Source organism: Phocoena phocoena, chromosome 7, assembly GCF_963924675.1.
Source record: "Phocoena phocoena chromosome 7, mPhoPho1.1, whole genome shotgun sequence".
Classification (NCBI taxonomy): Eukaryota; Metazoa; Chordata; class Mammalia; order Artiodactyla; family Phocoenidae; genus Phocoena; species Phocoena phocoena.
This window is the reverse complement of record NC_089225.1, coordinates 96,201,772-96,219,532: the sequence shown is the minus strand read 5'-3', so window position 1 is coordinate 96,219,532 and position 17,761 is coordinate 96,201,772. Positions and strand designations below refer to the sequence as shown.

Below are 17,761 nucleotides of genomic sequence, written 5' to 3'. Positions count from 1 at the left end.
GGGCCTCCCCCACCTCCCAACAAGAAGAGGGTGTGGGCCCAGGTGTGCAGACTGGACCCAGAGCTAGCCTGAGGAGCTCAGGGCCAGAGGAAAGGCTTGGCTTCAGGGTGTCAGAGAGGCTGGAACCCTCCTGGGACTCTGGCTGTAGTACTTGGAAGTTGATATAAAAGAGAGACCTGGACCACAGATTGACTTCTGTTGAGGCACATTGTGTTTTTAACCTGTGAGTTCCTAATCTCTTCACCATCACTCCACCAGATCCCTGGCTATAAGATCGTGGTTTACCCATTTCATCTTCTCTTTCCTTCTTACTACGTCAAGTCCTATTTTCTTTCAGCATCCTCAGAACAGTTGTATCTAACCGCATGTGCTGTTGTGCCCACTGCTCTATAAAGCATGGTTAAATGATTAGTAGCTTATATAGACTCGTCCAAGTCCCTGACTTAACACTGCCAGGCTGTCATCTTAGTCTGCCCTGCCCCCTCTCAGGCCTCTGTCTCTCCTTTGTCTCCTTCCATCTTCACTGAGCGATTGATTCTGAAACGCCCAGGTCTGCCTTCTCTCTGTTCTCAAGCCTGAATCAGCCCTTGCCCTGCTCCCTATTTCTGAGTCCCTTTGTCTACCTGTAGAGGGAGGATTGCCACCCACTAAGCCTCCTCGTGGAAGCAGCTTTAATTCGGCACCGTCCTGACTGGCTTAGCTGCTGCACTAGAGTTAAAGCACAAGGATAGGGTGAAAGACAGACAACTGGGAAGGTAAATCTCTAACCCAGGATTCTGTCAGTGCCTCACAGTGACTGTATAATTAATCATCTAAACTGGGACACACTGGGAAAATTGAAGAGGGTACTATTAATAATTATGCTGACACCAGACATAAACCCGGACTATTCCGGGCATACTCTTTAGGAGGGCTGGGATCACATAACTCTTTGTCTCCTCGTTTTGCCCTGTCCCTTAGAAGCCATACTTGTAGTAAGTGCAGGGGGGGCCCTGGAAACCCTATTTTTCCACCTTTTCCCTATCCCAAATGTCCCCCAACCCTCATATCTCCCCTTCTTGCCCAACAATGAGAGACTGTACTCAAGCCAAATTGAGAGAGAAGCTCTATTTATACCAGAGGGGCTAGGGAGCAGCAGTCCAGTGGAGACTCTGAGGGCTGCGTAGTGTTCTCTCGACAGTCGTCATACAGCCTTGGGGTCAGATCTCCTTCCCCAGCCTTTGCCTGGGGAGCCTTGGGGCTTGATTTGTCATTCCCTTGGCTCTGGACTTTGAGGAAGTTAGAGGTGGAGTTAGAGGTGGAGGAGATAGTGGGATAGTGAGATAGGCTTGTCTGCCCCAAGCCCTTCTCTGGATTTCTAGTTGCAATCTGCCTTTGAGCCAGAGTTGGTGTGAAAGTGTAGTCCTAGATCTGGGTATGGTATTGAACCTATAGCAAGAGGAAGGAAGGAAGGAATTCCAGTGTAGAGTGTGCAGAGGGTAAGGACAGGAATGATACCAAAGGCTGGTGAAAACGAAGAAAGGGAAAAGAAAGAAAGTGAAAAATCAGGTCCTAGATTTGCTTGTCAGGAAGGATGAAGTAATTTTGTGCCTAGGAATGCACAGTCCAAAGCTTGGTTTTCACCACCTCTGTTTGCTTTCTGGAGCATCCTTCCAGGCCTTTCTTACCGTCTAAAGCCGATATACCCACTCTTCCCGTGAAGTGCCCACCTTAAGATTCAACCCCCTCTAGCCCTTCCCGGGTGCAGATGTGCACGAAGATGGAGGCTGGATGGAGGCTGATGCCATCCTTGGAGAGCAAGTGTATATGGCGGTAACCTGGAAAGGGGGGCGGGGGACAGTATTAGGAAGGCAGCCCAGAGCTGGGGTGCGGGCCAGGGGTGGGAGGACTGGCTCACCTTGTTGCATGCAGTTCCAAGGCAGGGTGTACTGACCAATGAAATCGTTTCGGGATTTCCAGTCATAGTCTTTTACCACAAAACGCAGCAGGGCCAGTTCAGGTACCAGGACCCGGAAGCACAGTGTCTGCCCCCAGTATGGATTAAAACCTGAGTGGGGGAGGGTAAGTGAGGGAAGAAATGAAGGAACAGACATTGTTGACCATGTTGGGTTGCTTTCCCCATGTTCTCTCGCTTAATTTTCATAGCATTTTACAAGTGAGGAGATTGAGTGGGTAAGCAGTTCGCTTAGTCACTGGAGCTTGTGAGAGGCCTGGCTTCAGACCCAAGATGTCCCAAGTCCTTATTCTTTGTCCGGTTCCACACTGCCTCCCATGAAGGTGGCGGGAGGGGTGATGGACTGTGCTTAATGGAGGGCTGGATGGTAGGAAAACAACAGCCATGCTCCTCCCACTTTCCCCGAGCACTGCCCAGTCTCACCATTGTTCTCCACGTAGCTGGTCTCTTGCCGGGTTGTGTCCTGGCGGATGCCAAAGATCTCCACTCTTACCAGTGGATCCACAATGGACTCCTCCTTGGTCTTGTCCACTTTGGGGAGTTGCTGCCCACTGATTACCTGCAACCAGAGCTCTGGAACCTCACTAGTTCCTGCTCAGCCCAGCCCCCGTCCAGCTCTCACACCCTTGCGGGGGAGACACAGGACCTTGCACTATAGCTTTGGGGTTTGCAAAGCTAATTCTCATGGGTAATATATTCTAGTACCTCACCTGCTATTTAAAATGCATCCAAGTAGAAATTTAGCAAGGTTTGAAAGTAGGTATTTTATGACAGCAGCCCTTCTATAGCACTTACTATGCCCTAGGCACTGTTGTAAGCACTTCAGATTAACTAATCACAACAGCCCTGAGAGGTAGGCAGTATTGTTACCCCAGTTTTGCAGGTGAGGAGACTAAGGTTAAGGAGTTTGCCTAACGTTACACAACTAGTAAATGGGTTTGAACCTAGGCAACTGGCTCCAAAGTCCATGCTGCCTCATGAGGAACTTTTCCCCCATTACACTCCTGTCAGTCCTAGCCACCCACCCCTCACCCCTTCCACCCACCACCCCCCCTGGCTTCTATCCCAGTGATCCCAGTTTCTTCCCAATGGTTTCTCTTTCCATTATACCTGGATTAGGAGGGTCTGGGCTTTGAACGGACTGATGGGCCTCTCAGGGTGGAAGGAACTCTGGGCGTCACGCAGGAAGTCTGGCTTCAGCACGTAGCCGGAGCCAGCATTCTGACGGAAGAGCCCATCACACAGGTCCATCTCAAGCCCCGCAGTCTGCATATTCAGAGCCACTGAGGGCCCGGGGAGAAAAGGAAAGATTCACCGTGGGGGCCATCCAGCCCATCTTGCATGGAGCTAGACAGACATTGGGTGTAAAAGGGCTGCAGGGAACACGATGGAGAGCATCCTCAGCCTAGCCCTCCTCTCGGAGCACTCCCTGGCCCCGTTGCCACCCAGGGACTGACTTCCCACCCGTAGCTCTTCCACTCGCTCTTCCCTGTCCCTACTGCCCCCTCACCCATCTGGCAGCCTGCATTCCAGAACTCCTGGGGGTTGTAGTTGGATGAATCTGTCCTCAGGCCGCTGGGATATACGCGGCTTAACTGCCAGGTATTGTGTAGCACAAACTCATTGCCTGCAAAGAGGGTGTGGGTGGGGAGATGGTAGTGGGTGGGGTGGATCCTCCCACTTCCCTGGTCTCAATGACCCTGCCCACCCACTTCATTCTTTGCAGCAACTCCTAAGGCTGTGCCTATCTCTCCTCCATGCAGACCATCTCCCACACCTGTCTTACTCCTAGAGCCTTGAGCCCACTGTTAATACTCCCATCCCCGTACCCGGTCTGAGGAGTTCCTTGGCTCCACCATCCCTCCTTCGCTCCCTCATCCTCTTGGGACTCATCTGCCTGCCCATCAGACCTGACCCTAACCCATCCCAGTTCCTTCCACGTCCCTCCCTCTTGGTCCTGACCAGCCTCCTTGATGAGGCTCTTGGCCTTGGCTTCAGAGAAAGATGATGTCTCATAGAAGCGGTAGTGCTCCCTCGAATGAGTGAAGCTGTAGAATGTGACAGCCTTCAAGTAGACAACCAGGGCAGAGAGGGATGGACATAAGATGGGCTTGGATTTCTGGAAAAGGAGAAAGTAGAGAGGAAGATGGAATTGAACCATTAGCAATCTGAGAGGGAAGAAGCCACTGGCCAAGATCTGAACTTCTCCACCCAACCTAAGGCTCTGCCCACTGCCTCCCCACTGTATTCTCCCTCCTGCCTCACCTGCTTTGGAAAGAGAAGGAACCCAGGCTTGGAAATAGGAGCCTGGGACATAATCTGACAACACATAGGCAGACACAACAGTGGGCACATCACAACCTGAGGATGGGAATGGCAATAAAGGCAGTCTATGTATACTGATGGGATCAGTTTCAGCCTCTGGGCTTGAAGGATTACTTTGTAAGTAACAGGTTTTTAATTTATTATTATTATTATTAAACAGATGTCATACTCCCTACCTCTCATCTTTTAAAACAAATAAGTAATTTTTTATCAAAATGCACATGAGGGCTTCCCTGGTGGCGTAGTGGTTGAGAGTCCACCTGCTGATGCAGGGGACGCGGGTTTGTGGCCCAGTCCAGGAAGATCCCACATGCCGCGGAGTGGCTGGGCCTGTGAGCCATGGCCGCTGAGCCTGCACGTCCGTAGCCTGTGCTCCGCAACGGGAGAGGTCACGACAGTGAGAGGCCCGTGTACCGCAAAAAAAGAAAAAAAAAAAAAAAAATGCACATGAGCCCAGACAGATACGTCAAGGTATGCAGATGGTCATGGAAATCACACCTGGAAGGATGTGAGAGTCCTAGAGTAATATCTATAGATTTTTCTCCTGAATTCCCATTTCCATCCCTGGGCATGGGAGCAGGTTAGACAACACAGCTCCAGAGAGAACAGGATAAGCTAGAAGTCATCTGAGCCAAGCAAATGCACAGAAGAGAGAAATGCGGACTTCAGAGCAGGATCTCGGTGGTCCCACCAGTGGTGCCCCTTCCCCACAGGATCTCGGTGGTCCCACCAGTGGTGCCCCTTCCCCACCTCTTCCTGCTCCTCCTCTGGCTATTTCTGATCCCTCTTCAGACTCACCTTTTCCAAGAAGCTTTCTCTAACTAAGCCCACTTTAGTTGAGGTCACAGCAGTCACTCTAGTAAGCCCTACTTACCCAATATAACACACACACGCACGCATGCACGCATGTACCCATCAGTGGTTTTCGAACTAGCCTTCAAGGAGACTGGGAAGTAGTACAAAGATGTCTCAGAAGTCACCTGGGAGACCCAGGAGAGAGCCACAGGGGTGCTTCAACCAGGAGGGCTCTGCATTTATCTATTTTGTACACTGAGCTTCCATATAAGATTTCATTAAAAAAAAAAGATTTCACAGCCCAAAGAAGTTGGAAAGCCACTGCAATGTACCTATATATGGCAATCTATATAGTGATGCTATGTACGCATTCTTATGCCTCTTTCATTGGAGGCAAGGAGCATTTTGCTCCTTGGCCCTCCACCCTGTCTGTCTCCAGTCTCTTCACATGCGGGCTCTCAGCTAGTGGTACCACCTGATCAAATGCCAGAGCAGAAAGACCACTCTCCTGGCCTACCTTCTTTTTGTCCTTACTGCGAGGGCTCAACTCCTGGGGCTCAGACTCCATCTGGGCCTCCAGCTGCAGCTCAGCCTCCTCCAGTTCAGACTCTGGCTCCTCCTCCTCTTCCTCAAGATCCTCCTCAAGCGTTTTTAACTTCTTTCCCTTCACAAGGATCTTCCTCCGAAGCTCCTAGGGGACAAAAATGAGGGGGCCTGTCTACCTATCTCGTCTGGAACCCTCCTGGGGATCATGCAGGTCCCGCTGCTCTCAAAGGCACAGGAAGTGAGTGAGTGGTCAGAAGTTCCCACAGGAAGGCTTCTTGATACATACAACAGGGATTTCCTATTAAGCGAACCTGTAACATCTCTATCCATAAGGAAAAAAATACATGCAGACCCCTACCTCACATTTGACACATGAAGATTCCTCACAGATTAAAGATTTACATGTAAATATAAAGAACATAAGAGTATTAGAAGAAAATACAGAATCTTTCTGAATAACCTTAAGGTGGTAAAGCCTTTAAAAACATGAGATGGGGCTTCCTTGGTGGCGCAGTGGTTGAGAGTCCGCCTGCCGATGCAGGGGACACGGGTTCGTGCCCCGGTCGGGAAGATCCCACATGCCGCGGAGCGGCTGGGCCCGTGAGCTGTGGCTGCTGAGCCTGCGTGTCTGGAGCCTGTGCTCCGCAACGGGAGAGGCCACAACAGTGAGAGGCCCGCGTACGGCAAAAAAAAAAAAAAAAGAAAAAATATATATATATGAAAAGACATTCATGATATATATTGATATTATATGTGAGATATAAAAGGGGTGGAAAGGATGATCCCATTCACGTTTTTAAAAATGTGACCATATATACACATATATGTCTATATAAGCATTTAGAAAATCTTTTGGCAGCTGTTATGGGAGAGGCTGAGATTATGGTGGGGGGGCTAGGCTATAATTATGAACTATCAGGAAAAAAAGATTTTCCATTAAAAAAATAAAGTAAATAAATGTCTTTAAATTTAGAGAACTTTACCTAGAATTCTATGTTAAATTAAATTTTTTTTTTTTTTTTTGGTTGCACCACACGGCTTGTAGGATCTCAGTTCCCCATCCAGGGACTAAACCCGGACCACGGCAGTGAAAGCCCGGAATCCTAACCACTAGGCCACCAGGGAATCCCCTGAATCAGATTTTTTAAAAATTGAAGTTCTCTCCAGGGATATTAAAGAGTAAGATGGTCCATCTGAGGGTGAGAAGAAGGGAACAAGATGGGCATGGAAGAAGGAGCCAAGGTGGGGCAATAGGGGAGCCATGGCAGAGCCTGGGCTGGGGGAGCATGGTCCTACCTCAGGGGAGGGCAGCTGAGTGGGAAGCTGCCCATCCAAGGTGGTGCTCAGTAGCTGATTTCCCAGGATCTCTGTCAGATGGTGTGCTATGATCTCCTGCTGTTCCCAGCTGCAGTGGTTCTCCAGGGACAAGATGACTGGATAGTCTGATGTCTGATGGGGAGGGGAGGGCACGCTGGAGCCAGAGTTCTGAGGCCTATAACCTCCTTGCTTCTTCAGGCCCCCCGAGTTACTAACTCAACTGAGCACCCTGATTGCCAAGGTCCTCCAACCCCATGCCAGGCCTCAAGGAGATCCTCCTGGGTCTGGGCACCCCACATCTAAAAGTCACTCTTGGGACCCCAAATCTCAGATCTGTGCCAGGTCTGACCCAGGTCCCTCTGGGACCTTTGCGTTTTCAGGCTCAGAGTGGGAAAGCCAGGCCATTCCCCCAGTTATTTGTTCATGTTACACTCTCAGGCTTTCATCTCCAGATTGCTATTGTCTCCCAGCTCTACCCACCACTTTCTCTGTTTCCTCATCCACCCTCTCCCAGATGGGTGACAGAAGTTGTTAGAGGTAATAATTACTAATCTCTAGCAATTAGCTCTATGACTACTAGTAACACATCTAACACTTATTCATAATAATCCCTTAATATTTGCCTGATGCTTCACAGTTAAAATCTCTTTTACACATACGCCATTTGACGTAACCTCCCCTGCATCCCTCCGCCCTCCCCAGACCCAGAGCCTCTTCCTTCAGATCCTCTTGCCTCATCAGTATTTCCATCCTGAGGCTCCTACCTGGAAGGCATACTGTCCAATGGCGGCCACAACATCTTTGAATGGGATGCGAGAGGTCAGTGTGTGTCCGTGGTAAACAATAGGTTCCCCGCTAGGTCCATCCCATATATCCACCTCCACGCAGCGGCATCCTCGCTTCAGGGCCCTGCAAGAACCCCACCCCCCAGGGACAGGAGGGGTCAAGGTCTGATCTTCCACCTAGGGACCCTCTCTCCCCACCCTGAAGAGAAGAGTGCTTACCGGCACTTACCCATCAAGACTCCACCAAGCTACATCTCCACAGACCCTTCTCTGTCTACTGGGACAGGGCTGCAGCTCACACTGATCTCCACCCACCCCCACCCAGCCCAACTCACAATCCTCCCTTAGCGAGCCATCACATCCTGCCTTGGGTGTTCTGCTTGTAAATCGTTATACAACACCCGAGTTATTCAAACTCTCGGTAAATTTACAGTTATTTTCTCTACTAGACTTCCTGGGGAAGTTCCACTCATCATGTATCCCTTGAAGCTACTAGTTCAGTTGCTGGCACTACAAGGATATCTTGACTATTTGCTCTAATCCACGATTAAAAGCAGATACCATTTATTAGCTATTGACACATGGATTACCTCATTTAATCTTCACAACAACCCCGACAGAATAGGCATTGTAATCATCTCTGTTTCTCAGATAGGGAAACTGAGGCATAGAGAGGTTAAATATTTAGCCCTATAGTCCCAAGTGAGGGAGCTAGTATTTGATCTCAAATCGTCTGACTCCAGAACCTATGTTTTTAACTCCTCTTCTCTACTGCCTCCCATTTAACATTTAGTTTATTTATTTGTTCACAATAAATCTGTCAGGACCTCTGAGTTCCAAGAGAGTTTCATAGCCTATGAGAGAGAGAGAAGCTCCATTTACCCACAGGGTTTCCATACCACTCTCCCGCCAGTCTTCAGTAGCTCCTCCATGTCTCTCAGGTATCCAGGGATCCTCAGCCCCAAAGCCCCCCACAACAACTTTTCAATCCCTGTTATCGCCTGACAGCAAGCCCCAACTTCCCACAGATGTTCCTTTCTCATGAGCTGGACCCTTTCACCCCTCGGCCCCACTGCACCGTATGTATCCCTCCACGCTGCTCTGGCCACAAAGCTGGTCTCCCACTAGGTAGGTGTTGTGGGAACTGCTGATGTAGTACTGGTTCAGGGGCTGAGTCATATCCTGGTAGATGGGGAGGCAGGTCGGATTGAAGATGTCTCCGTCCTTTGAGTAGAGGTAGCTGAGGAAGCCATCCATGCTCAGCACATGCCGCAGTTTGCCTAGGGTGTGGAGTAGCTAGAGTGAGAAGTTCTGGTGACAGCACCCAGCACACCTACAGGGCCTGGCCTTTCCAATGGTGTCCACTTCCAGCCTCCAGATCCCAAACTTGCCCCATCCAGTGTCTGTCATTTCAATCACCCCCACCCTCAGAGAACATTAAATCTACAAGGGGAATCATTAAGATCATTCTAGTCCAGTGCTGTCCAATAGAACTTTCTAGGATGACGGAAATGTTCTATTCTGCACGGCCCGATATGATAGCCTCTAAATACATAAAGCTACTGAGTATTTGAAATGTAGCTGTGCGACTGAGGAACTGAGTTAAAATTTTGATTTTAGTTACAGTCATCCCTCAGTATTCACAGGGGATTGGCTGCAAGACCTCCCCCTTCCCCACAGCAGATACCAAAATCCGTGGATGCTCAAGTGCCTTACATAAAATGGCATGGTGCAGTCGACCCTCCGTATCCACGAATGTGGAATCTGTGGATACAGAGGGCCAACTGCAAATTAAATAGTCACATGGAGCTCATGGTTACCATAATGGACAGCAAAGTATTCAGTCCAAAGGGCTAATTTCATAGATGGGGAAACTGAGGCTCAGAGAGGATCAAAGTCAAAGACTTGTTAGTGACAAGACCAAGATACCTGTATTTTATTCCCTGGGCTGTGTAGCTGCTGCCAAGTATGGCCTGAGGGTTTCTTCCTATCGTCATTCCCCATATGGTGCTTTGAGGAGTGTTTGTCCAACATCCCCTTGGACTACACTCTGAGGGCAGGGCCCTGTTGCTCCTTCCAGAGCCCTCACCCCCTCAGCACGGGCTTCATATAATAACAACAATGATGGCTAACAGTTCTTGAGCACTTGCTCTGTGCCAAGGACGTTACATGCAGCATCTCTCTTAATGCTCTCACCAACACGAGCAGGTGGATGTAACATGATCTGCCCTGAGAGGTTAGGTAACTTATCCCAGGGTCACATAACTAATAACTAATAAGTGAAGGAGCTGGGATTTGAACCCAGGCAGCCAGATGTCAGAGCCACGCTCTATACCACTGGATTGTACAGTGTCACTGAGGGTAACATTGTTGCAGGGGAGACAGAACAGCTTGACTCTCATGCCCAGCTTCCTCACTCCAGGTTTGACAAGGCCTGAGGATGGTGGAAAACGACAAGAAGTTGGGCACAAAGTTTCATTCTTGACTGTAATAACTCAAATCGCTAGGGTAAGTCCATAGTTACTAGGTAGTTTTCAGTACATTATTTTTTTTAAATAAATTTATTTTTTTTTGGCTGCGTTGGGTCTTTGTTGCTGTGCATGGGCTTTCTCCAGTTGCGGCGAGCTGGGGCCACTCCTCGCTGCGGTGTGCAGGCCTCTCATTGCGGTAGCCTCTCTTGCTACAGAGCACGGGCTCTAGAGTGCAGGCTCAGTAGTGCCGCACTGGCCTAGCTGCTCTGCGGCATGTGGGATCCTCCCAGACCAGGGGTCGAACCCCCGTCCCCCGCATTGGCAGGCGGATTCCCAGCCACTACACCACCAGGGAAGTCCCCATGTACATTATTTCATTTGATCACCAATTATTTTACAAATGAGAAACCTGAGTCTCCAATAGGTTAAGTGACTCTTGCCCAGAGTTACTCAGTTACTAAGAAGCATAGTGGGGACTTCAGCCCCCGTCTCCTGACTGATACCACACTCTGCAGCCAGAGTGTAGTATCTGATAGTCAAGTGCAAGGGGAAGGAACACCAAAAGTGGTGGGAGGTAGAATAAATGTAATGATGTATACCGGATCCTGAACCGAAAATAGAGGATCCTATTTCTTAACCCACCAACTTCCTCTTCTATTTAGTTTCCTGAAATGATTGCTTTACAGCCCCTTCCTTCTCTGAGCACCCACATGAATCTGGAATCAGCGATTCCAACGCTCTCTGTTTGACTCTGCGTTTCATGAGGGCACTGTACTTGTCTGACCTACTACTGTATCTCTGGTGCCTACCATAGGTCCTGGCACGTTACAAGTACTCAGTGAGCATTTGCTGAAGTAGTGAGTGAATGAATGAATGAAAGGGAGTGGGAGTTGAGACCTAGGAAACCTGGGTCACCTGTCCAGCTCACATTCCTCCCATCTCTAATCCTTGTTCTCAAGAGAGGCACCAGGTAAGAGTCAGATGACCTGCGTTTGAATCCCAGTTCCTCCTTTCATTAGCTGTTGACTCTGAGCAAGTCATTTAACTTTTCTTAACCTCAGTTTTCCTCTTTTGTACAACTGACAATAATAGATCCCACTTCCTCAGGTTGTTGGAAGGATTTGAAGGGAAAAACATGTAGAGATATTAGCACATTATGGGATACTTAGCAAAGGCCCAATAAAGATTATTGGGTTTGATTTACAAGGATATAGTGAGGACTAAAAGAAGTAAGAGATGTAAAATGCCTTGTAAGTCACTTAATATTAGTAATGTAAATTCTTCACTTTCTGCAGGGAATGGAGGGTAGGAAGGTGTCTAGTAAAGGGGCAAAGAGAAAGGTTTGAGGGCAGACAGGGCATATTTTAGCTGTGCTTGTAAAGAGCTAAATGATTGGCCACCTCATCATCCCCCTCAGCCAGGGACTGACTAGTTTCCCTGCTCAGGGGCTCAGGACTCAAGAACCACTTGGAGAATTTGGAGAAAGCCCAGGAAAGGATAGAGAGCCAGCATTTAAAGAGACAGCCAACAGGAACCATGAAGGGAGCTGGAGGAAAAGGAATCACATGCACTAGAGAAGAGGCCAAAAGCAAGAGGACCGGGCTACCCTGACGGTGCAGTGGTTAAGAATCCGCCTGCCAATGCAGGGGACATGGGTTCGAGCCCTGGTCCAGGAAGATCCCACATGCCGCGGAGCAACTAAGCCTGTGCGCACGCCACAACTACTGAGCCTGCGCTCTACAGCCGACGAGCCACAACTACTGAGCCTGCGTGCTACAACTACTGAAGCCCGCGCGCCTAGAGCCTGTGCTCCGCAGCAAGAGAAGCCACTGCAATGAGAAGCCTGCGCACCACAACAAAGAGTAGCCCCTACTCACCACAACTAGAGAAAGTCCGTGCACAGCAACGAGGACCCAACGCAGCCAATAAATAAATAAATTATTTTTTAAAAAAATAGCAAGAGGACCAAGGATTTTCCGTTTCCACTGAGGACAAATGTTGATATCAGGAAGAACTTCCTGAAAGTGAAGGATGAGAAACATGAGCATGGTGGAGGAAAGGGGACTTATGGAATGTTCTTCCTCCTGAGAAATCCAGCACTACAGAGGAGACTCCTGTCTTATGTGGGCAGGAAATGGCTCTCTCCTTCCGAAAGAGTGGTTGAATGAGATGAAGCTGATTGGGCAGGGGGCCTGGATAGGGGTGGACTCAGCCTTCCCTTAGTTAAGCAGAAGGCTGCTTGTCTCTGCACCTTTCTAACCACAGTCCCCCATCCGGCCCCCACGTCTGGTTCCTCTCCACCCTTGTCCTCTTACCGCTATCTGAAGGCTCATAGCAGTCGATGAGTTCTAGAGCAAGGTCAGAAGCCCGTTCTCCCTCTTTCTGCTCCTCTTGGAGAAAATCCACAAATTCCAGCAGTGTCAGCTTCTGCCCATCAGATGAAAACTTTTCAAACAGTTCCTGCACCTCAGGACGCTGAGTCAATGACTTATAAAACTCTACAAATTCTTCTCCCTCCAGAGTCCCAGACTGGGATGCATCTGCTCTCTGCAAAAGAGGGTTTAGAGGAGAGTGGACAGACCCTATTAACAGCAGATTTTTTGGCTTTGACTTGCCCTGTAAGGGCAATATTACTGGTGGAGCCAAACGTGCTTCCACAGAATTCCTGACATTCAGTGTTCATAGAAGAAGCCACTTCAGTAAGTAAAAAGCAAAATTTCAGCCATACCATTTGCTACTGGAGATAATTTTCAACCAGAGGAGTTAAATACCCCAACATGTCCCTAAAAGATCAGAAGATCCCTCCTCCTATTTACTCACCTACCAGGTGGAGTTTTCCACTGTACTAGGCACTTGTGAAATTCTGGCCAAGAGCAGAGAGATCCCTGAGGTCTGATGTAATAACATGTTGTTATTTACCTTTCATAAGTTTATGAGTCATCTTTCCAACAAGACTGAAGGTTAAGAACCATGTCCTGCCCACACTTCCCATTGAGCCTGGCATAGTGCTAGGGTGCACAGGAGAGATTCAACCAGATGAGTGTTCCTTGAGAGGGTCAGAGGACTTCCGGCCAAGTGAGAATGTGGCCTTGGCTGGCTTCTGCTATTCCTTCCCCAGAAGACTCACCTGGAAAAGCTGGAAGGCATGGTCTTGGTCCATTTCCACGTTCATCAGGTGCAGTAACCGCTGGACTTCTCCGAAACTCATCCGACCATCCTGGTTTTTGTCTCCGTGCTGGAACCAATCACTCAGCCATCCAGGTCTGAGTCAAGGCAAAAGCACTGAGTGTGTGTTTGTGTGTGCACGTTCATCCATTGACATCTGCGCCCCTGTCTTTGTCGCCAGTCTCTCCCCAATGCCAATTCATTTTCCACATTAGTTTCTGGAATAATCTCCCCAGAGCACCGATCTACCTTGTCCCTGCATGGCTCAGGTGCCTGCGGGGACCTCCCTGTTGCCTGCAGAAGGAAGCCCAAATTCCTTAACACAGAAGTTAAGATCTCCTTCACCCCCATGATCTGGCCCCAACCTCGTCTTCTCAACACATCACTGACCTCCCCGTACCTCAGCCAGACTCAGCAACTCCCCTGCTTGCTGATGTCCCACTCTCTCTCCTGCTCTTCAGTTTCCCACCTCTGGGCCTTTACTCATGCTGTTCCCTCAGGCAGGAGTACCTTTCCCTCCGCCTCTCTTCATGTTCAAATTCTATTCATTTTCAAGGCTCAGCTCAAATACTACTTCCTCCCTGAAGCTTTCTCAGAACCATCTCAGCTAGAAATAAATATTTCTCCTTCCTTTGGACACCCACATATCATCCAGAGTACCATAACACTGCTAAGGTACTTAAATTATTTATACAATTCTATTTTCTTTACCGACAAAAACAGTATCTGATTCTCATTAATCTTTGTATTCCTAAATCCTGGCATAGTGCCTCTTACATTCTGCTTAATAGATGGTGAATGAATGAATGAACTGGCATAGAAGGTGAATACAATCTAGGAAAGTTGAAGTGAGTTGACCCCACTAAGCCCTCTAAGGAGTTGCTTCCCATCCCTATTGTAGTTAATGTCACTGGGATCTTCTGTTCAGCTCTCAGGATCAGCACCTAGTTTGGTCCTTTGCCTCTCACTGTCCCTTCCCCCAATCCTGGGGGCCCTGATTCCTGCCCAAACTCTGCCTGGCTATGCCTGTGCCATCGCAAGCCTCCATTCCTCCCTCAGTATCTCAGCCTCACTTCGGCTGAGCAGTCCTTACCCACCCCATCTGGACCCTCGGGCTTACCTAGCCCTGTGCCCCCTCCCACCGGTCCCTAGCCCTTCAGCATCTGGCTCCTTCAGTGACCCGTGGAGCCCACTCTGACTCCATCCTGCTGATACTGGTCCAGCCGCTCCTGTTGGTCCATGCTGGTGACAAAGTCCACCAACAGCTGGAGCCCCTGCATCCAGATCTGGGCCTCCTCAACACTGTTGGCCACCAGGTCCAAGTTGGAGCGGCGGCCATGGAAGACGATGGTGAAGCCCTGCTCCAGGGGGAACTCCTCTGCCAGGTTTCGCAGCAACTCAGACTCGTGGCCCTCACGCACTGTGTCCACGTCGGATATTGAGACTGCCGGAGAAGAGGCAAGTGCGGGCACTGAGGAAGAGGGTCTGCCAAATTGCAGCAGCCGAGGGTCAAGAACCAGTACTCCCCTCTTTTCTCTGAAGCCACAGGAGGAGGGACCCCAGCCTCCACAGGTTGGAACCCCCAAAGCCTTAGTACAGGGAGATGCAGACCCTTGGAATTCAGGATGCCACAAGTCATTGCTGTTTTCATAGGCAGCATGGCAAGGGTCCTGTTCTGGGAGTGGCAAGACCTGGCTTCCAGCCACCAGCTGGCGGCGTGACATGGGCCAAAATGACATAACCCCTCAGTGCCCTCATCTTAAATAAGGGATGGTCCCCTCCATGGCCAGTTTACATGGTGATCACAGGAGGACTGGCGGGGCTGACAAGTGGAAACACACTTGCAGGGTAGAAGCAGTTACACCAAAGCATGATGTGCCCAAATTCAATTCTCCCAGTCCAGGTTTGAGGGCTTCCTCTTTCCAGATGTCTGGGAGGGAGCCAGAGAAATCCTTCCCCCCACTTCTTCAGCTGGAGCTGGTGTGGATCGTGAGCTTTGGTTATGTCTCTAAAGTAGATTCTCTTAGATGTGTCCTGTGATCAAATTTTTAGAGGGATCATAAAGTGTTTGGCCAATAGGATGCACATTATTATGACACATTTATGATATTTAGAAGTATTCATTATAATGACTAACATTTATTAAATGCATCCTGCTTTCAGACCTCATGCTAGGTGATTTATACATTAACTTCTTAAGCCTCTGTAACATACTGGACAGGTACTGTTTAATCCCCATTTTATAGATGAGGAAACTGATATTAGTTTAAGTTAAGTAACTTGTCCAAAGCCAGTCAGCTAGAAATTGGGAGAGCCAGGGCTTTAATCCAAACATTCTGATGCCTGAGATCAAGCTCTAATAATAATAATAATAGTATAATAATATATAATCTATGATTTACTGAGCTTTATTATGTGCCAGGACTCTTCAAAGATCTTTGCATGCGATAACCAATTTGATCCTCATAACACACTTAAGAGGCAAGTACTGTTATAATTTCCATTTTACAGGCTCAGACACAGACACAAAAGGGACAGCACAAGGGCACGTCATAGGACACTGGTCCCTCCCCCTGCTCTCAGGCTGCTGGGTCCTCAGGGTTCTATCCACCCATGTGCCCGCCCCTAGCTATCCACATCACTCACAGCTGGGCTTGGCCCTGCCTCCGGCCTGCCGGGCATGCCAGACTGTCATGCCATCGTCCTGAAGTCTGAAGTATCTTAGCTTCTTCCAGCTTTTGGACCTCACCTTGCGCATCAGCGTGCCTTTCTGCATCAGCAGCAGGTCTTGATTAACAGGCAGCCCTGAGCCAGGAGAAGCAGGGACTGGGTAGCCGGCGGGGAGGGTGGAGGGCCCAGGAGGAGCTCTTGAACAGGGGTCCAGCCTCCTCCCTGTCCCTGGGCTGTCTCCCCAAGCCCTCTTCTCCTGCAGGGGTACTCACGGCCTTGCAGCAGGGATGCCATCACCCACTGCTTCACCAGCTGATGCCAGAGTCACCTAAAGGAGCAAGGAGCAGCAGCAAGAGGCTTTAGGTTAATCTCGGGGTCTTAGAATAACAGATCAGCGGAGGAAGAGAAGGAAGCTAGTGTTTCTTGATTGTACGCTGTATGTCAGCTACTTCATCTACATAGTTTGTAGCTCTTTTTACTTCTGATTTGAGTTTGGTGATTCTGAGGCTTAGAGAGGCTAAGAAACTTGCCTCAGTCACACAGGGACTCGGAATTTAAACCCAAATATATCTGATTCCAGAGCCTATGCTGTTTCCCGCAGCCATCTCCGACAGGGCCACACCAGGGCTTTCTGCCAAATACCCCTTCCTTCCCAATATCTTGCTATCCACGAGGTAATGCTGACCACACGTCTCAGTTCCCCATTATTAGGAATCACTAACTTGCTGCCTGTCCCCTTTCAGAAACTAGACTCTCTCTGCATCCTAGCCTTCCCTTCTCCAAGTGGAATCGTCCCAGCTCCCTCCTCCGGAAGCCCTCCCCATGGTCCCAAGTAGGTCATCCAGCTCCAGAAGGGCTAAGCCAGAGTATTTCTTTTTTTTTTTTTGTGGTACGCGGGCCTCTCACTGTTGTGGCCTCTCGCGTTGCGGAGCACAGGCTCCGGACGCGCAGGCTCAGTGGCAATGGCTCATGGGCCCAGCTGCTCTGCGACATGTGGGATCTTCCCGGACCGGGGCACGAACCCGTGTCCCCCGCATCGGCAGGCGGACTCTCAACCACTGCGCCACCAGGGAAGCCCCAGAGTATTTCTTTTGTCTCTTCTACAACGCTTGGTGCTGCACCTACTTAAATAAGCCACTTCTACCTTCACATGATAAAGTATATTTTATACTCCTTTTCATAAAAGTAATTCTCACAGTTTTAATGGACCAGATAAGTTACATAGTCTCAGAACTGCATTTTCAAGTTTTCTCTACCTACTAAAAAAGAGTTCCTACCTTTAAATATGTGCTGTCTAATTTAGGACTGGTTAGGTTGTCCTAATAGCTAACAACAAACTTGCCTTGAAAAGAACTAGAAGATTTGATTTGTGGCCACTTTGATTCTAGCTCGGCCTCAAGAAGAAATATACTCAACTCTTAACCAAATCATGCTGAAACTGGCCAAGCCCATGAAACATAAAGCTCTATGCTCTTGTATAAGCAAAGGATCTACACTTGAATAAAAATGTTGTGGTTTTTAATTAATAAGTTTAACATTTTGACAGTGGTGAACATCTAAAAAACTGAAAGAATCCTTAAACCAATCATTCAGTTAGTACTCCATTGACACATCATGCAGTTCAACTCCCTACGTTTTACAAATGAAGGAGCAGAAGTCCAGAAATATGATGTGACTTGTCTGAGGTCACACAGCATATTAGTGCCCTATCTCCCTTAAGTAGGAAGAGACTA

General features: G+C 48.9%; 1 protein-coding gene across 1 annotated transcript; it reads right to left on the bottom strand.

Annotated features, from left to right (window-relative positions):
- Positions 1-1,710: 1,710 nt before the first annotated feature.
- On the bottom strand, positions 1,711-16,322 carry PLCD4 (phospholipase C delta 4). The gene is made up of 15 exons (XM_065880598.1): positions 16,301-16,322; positions 16,005-16,163; positions 14,574-14,802; positions 13,321-13,456; positions 12,509-12,740; positions 8,801-9,002; positions 7,702-7,846; positions 6,917-7,069; positions 5,592-5,765; positions 3,917-4,073; positions 3,465-3,581; positions 3,065-3,237; positions 2,378-2,513; positions 1,898-2,047; positions 1,711-1,817 (listed from the first exon to the last, which is right to left on the bottom strand). Exons 1-15 carry the CDS (start codon positions 16,320-16,322, stop codon positions 1,711-1,713), a joined length of 2,292 nt encoding a protein of 763 aa, XP_065736670.1.
- Positions 16,323-17,761: the final 1,439 nt, after the last annotated feature.

Excerpts from the sequence above, each read along its gene's own strand:
- PLCD4 (XM_065880598.1), bottom strand. The coding sequence starts at position 16,322 with ATGGCATCCCTGCTGCAAGGCC. Across the intron at positions 12,741-13,320 it reads ATGCCTTCCAGCTTTTCCAG|AGAGCAGATGCATCCCAGTC; the intron begins GTGAGTCTTCTG and ends CCTCTTTTGCAG. Across the intron at positions 2,048-2,377 it reads CAGCTACGTGGAGAACAATG|GTTTTAATCCATACTGGGGG; the intron begins GTGAGACTGGGC and ends TCCCCCACTCAG.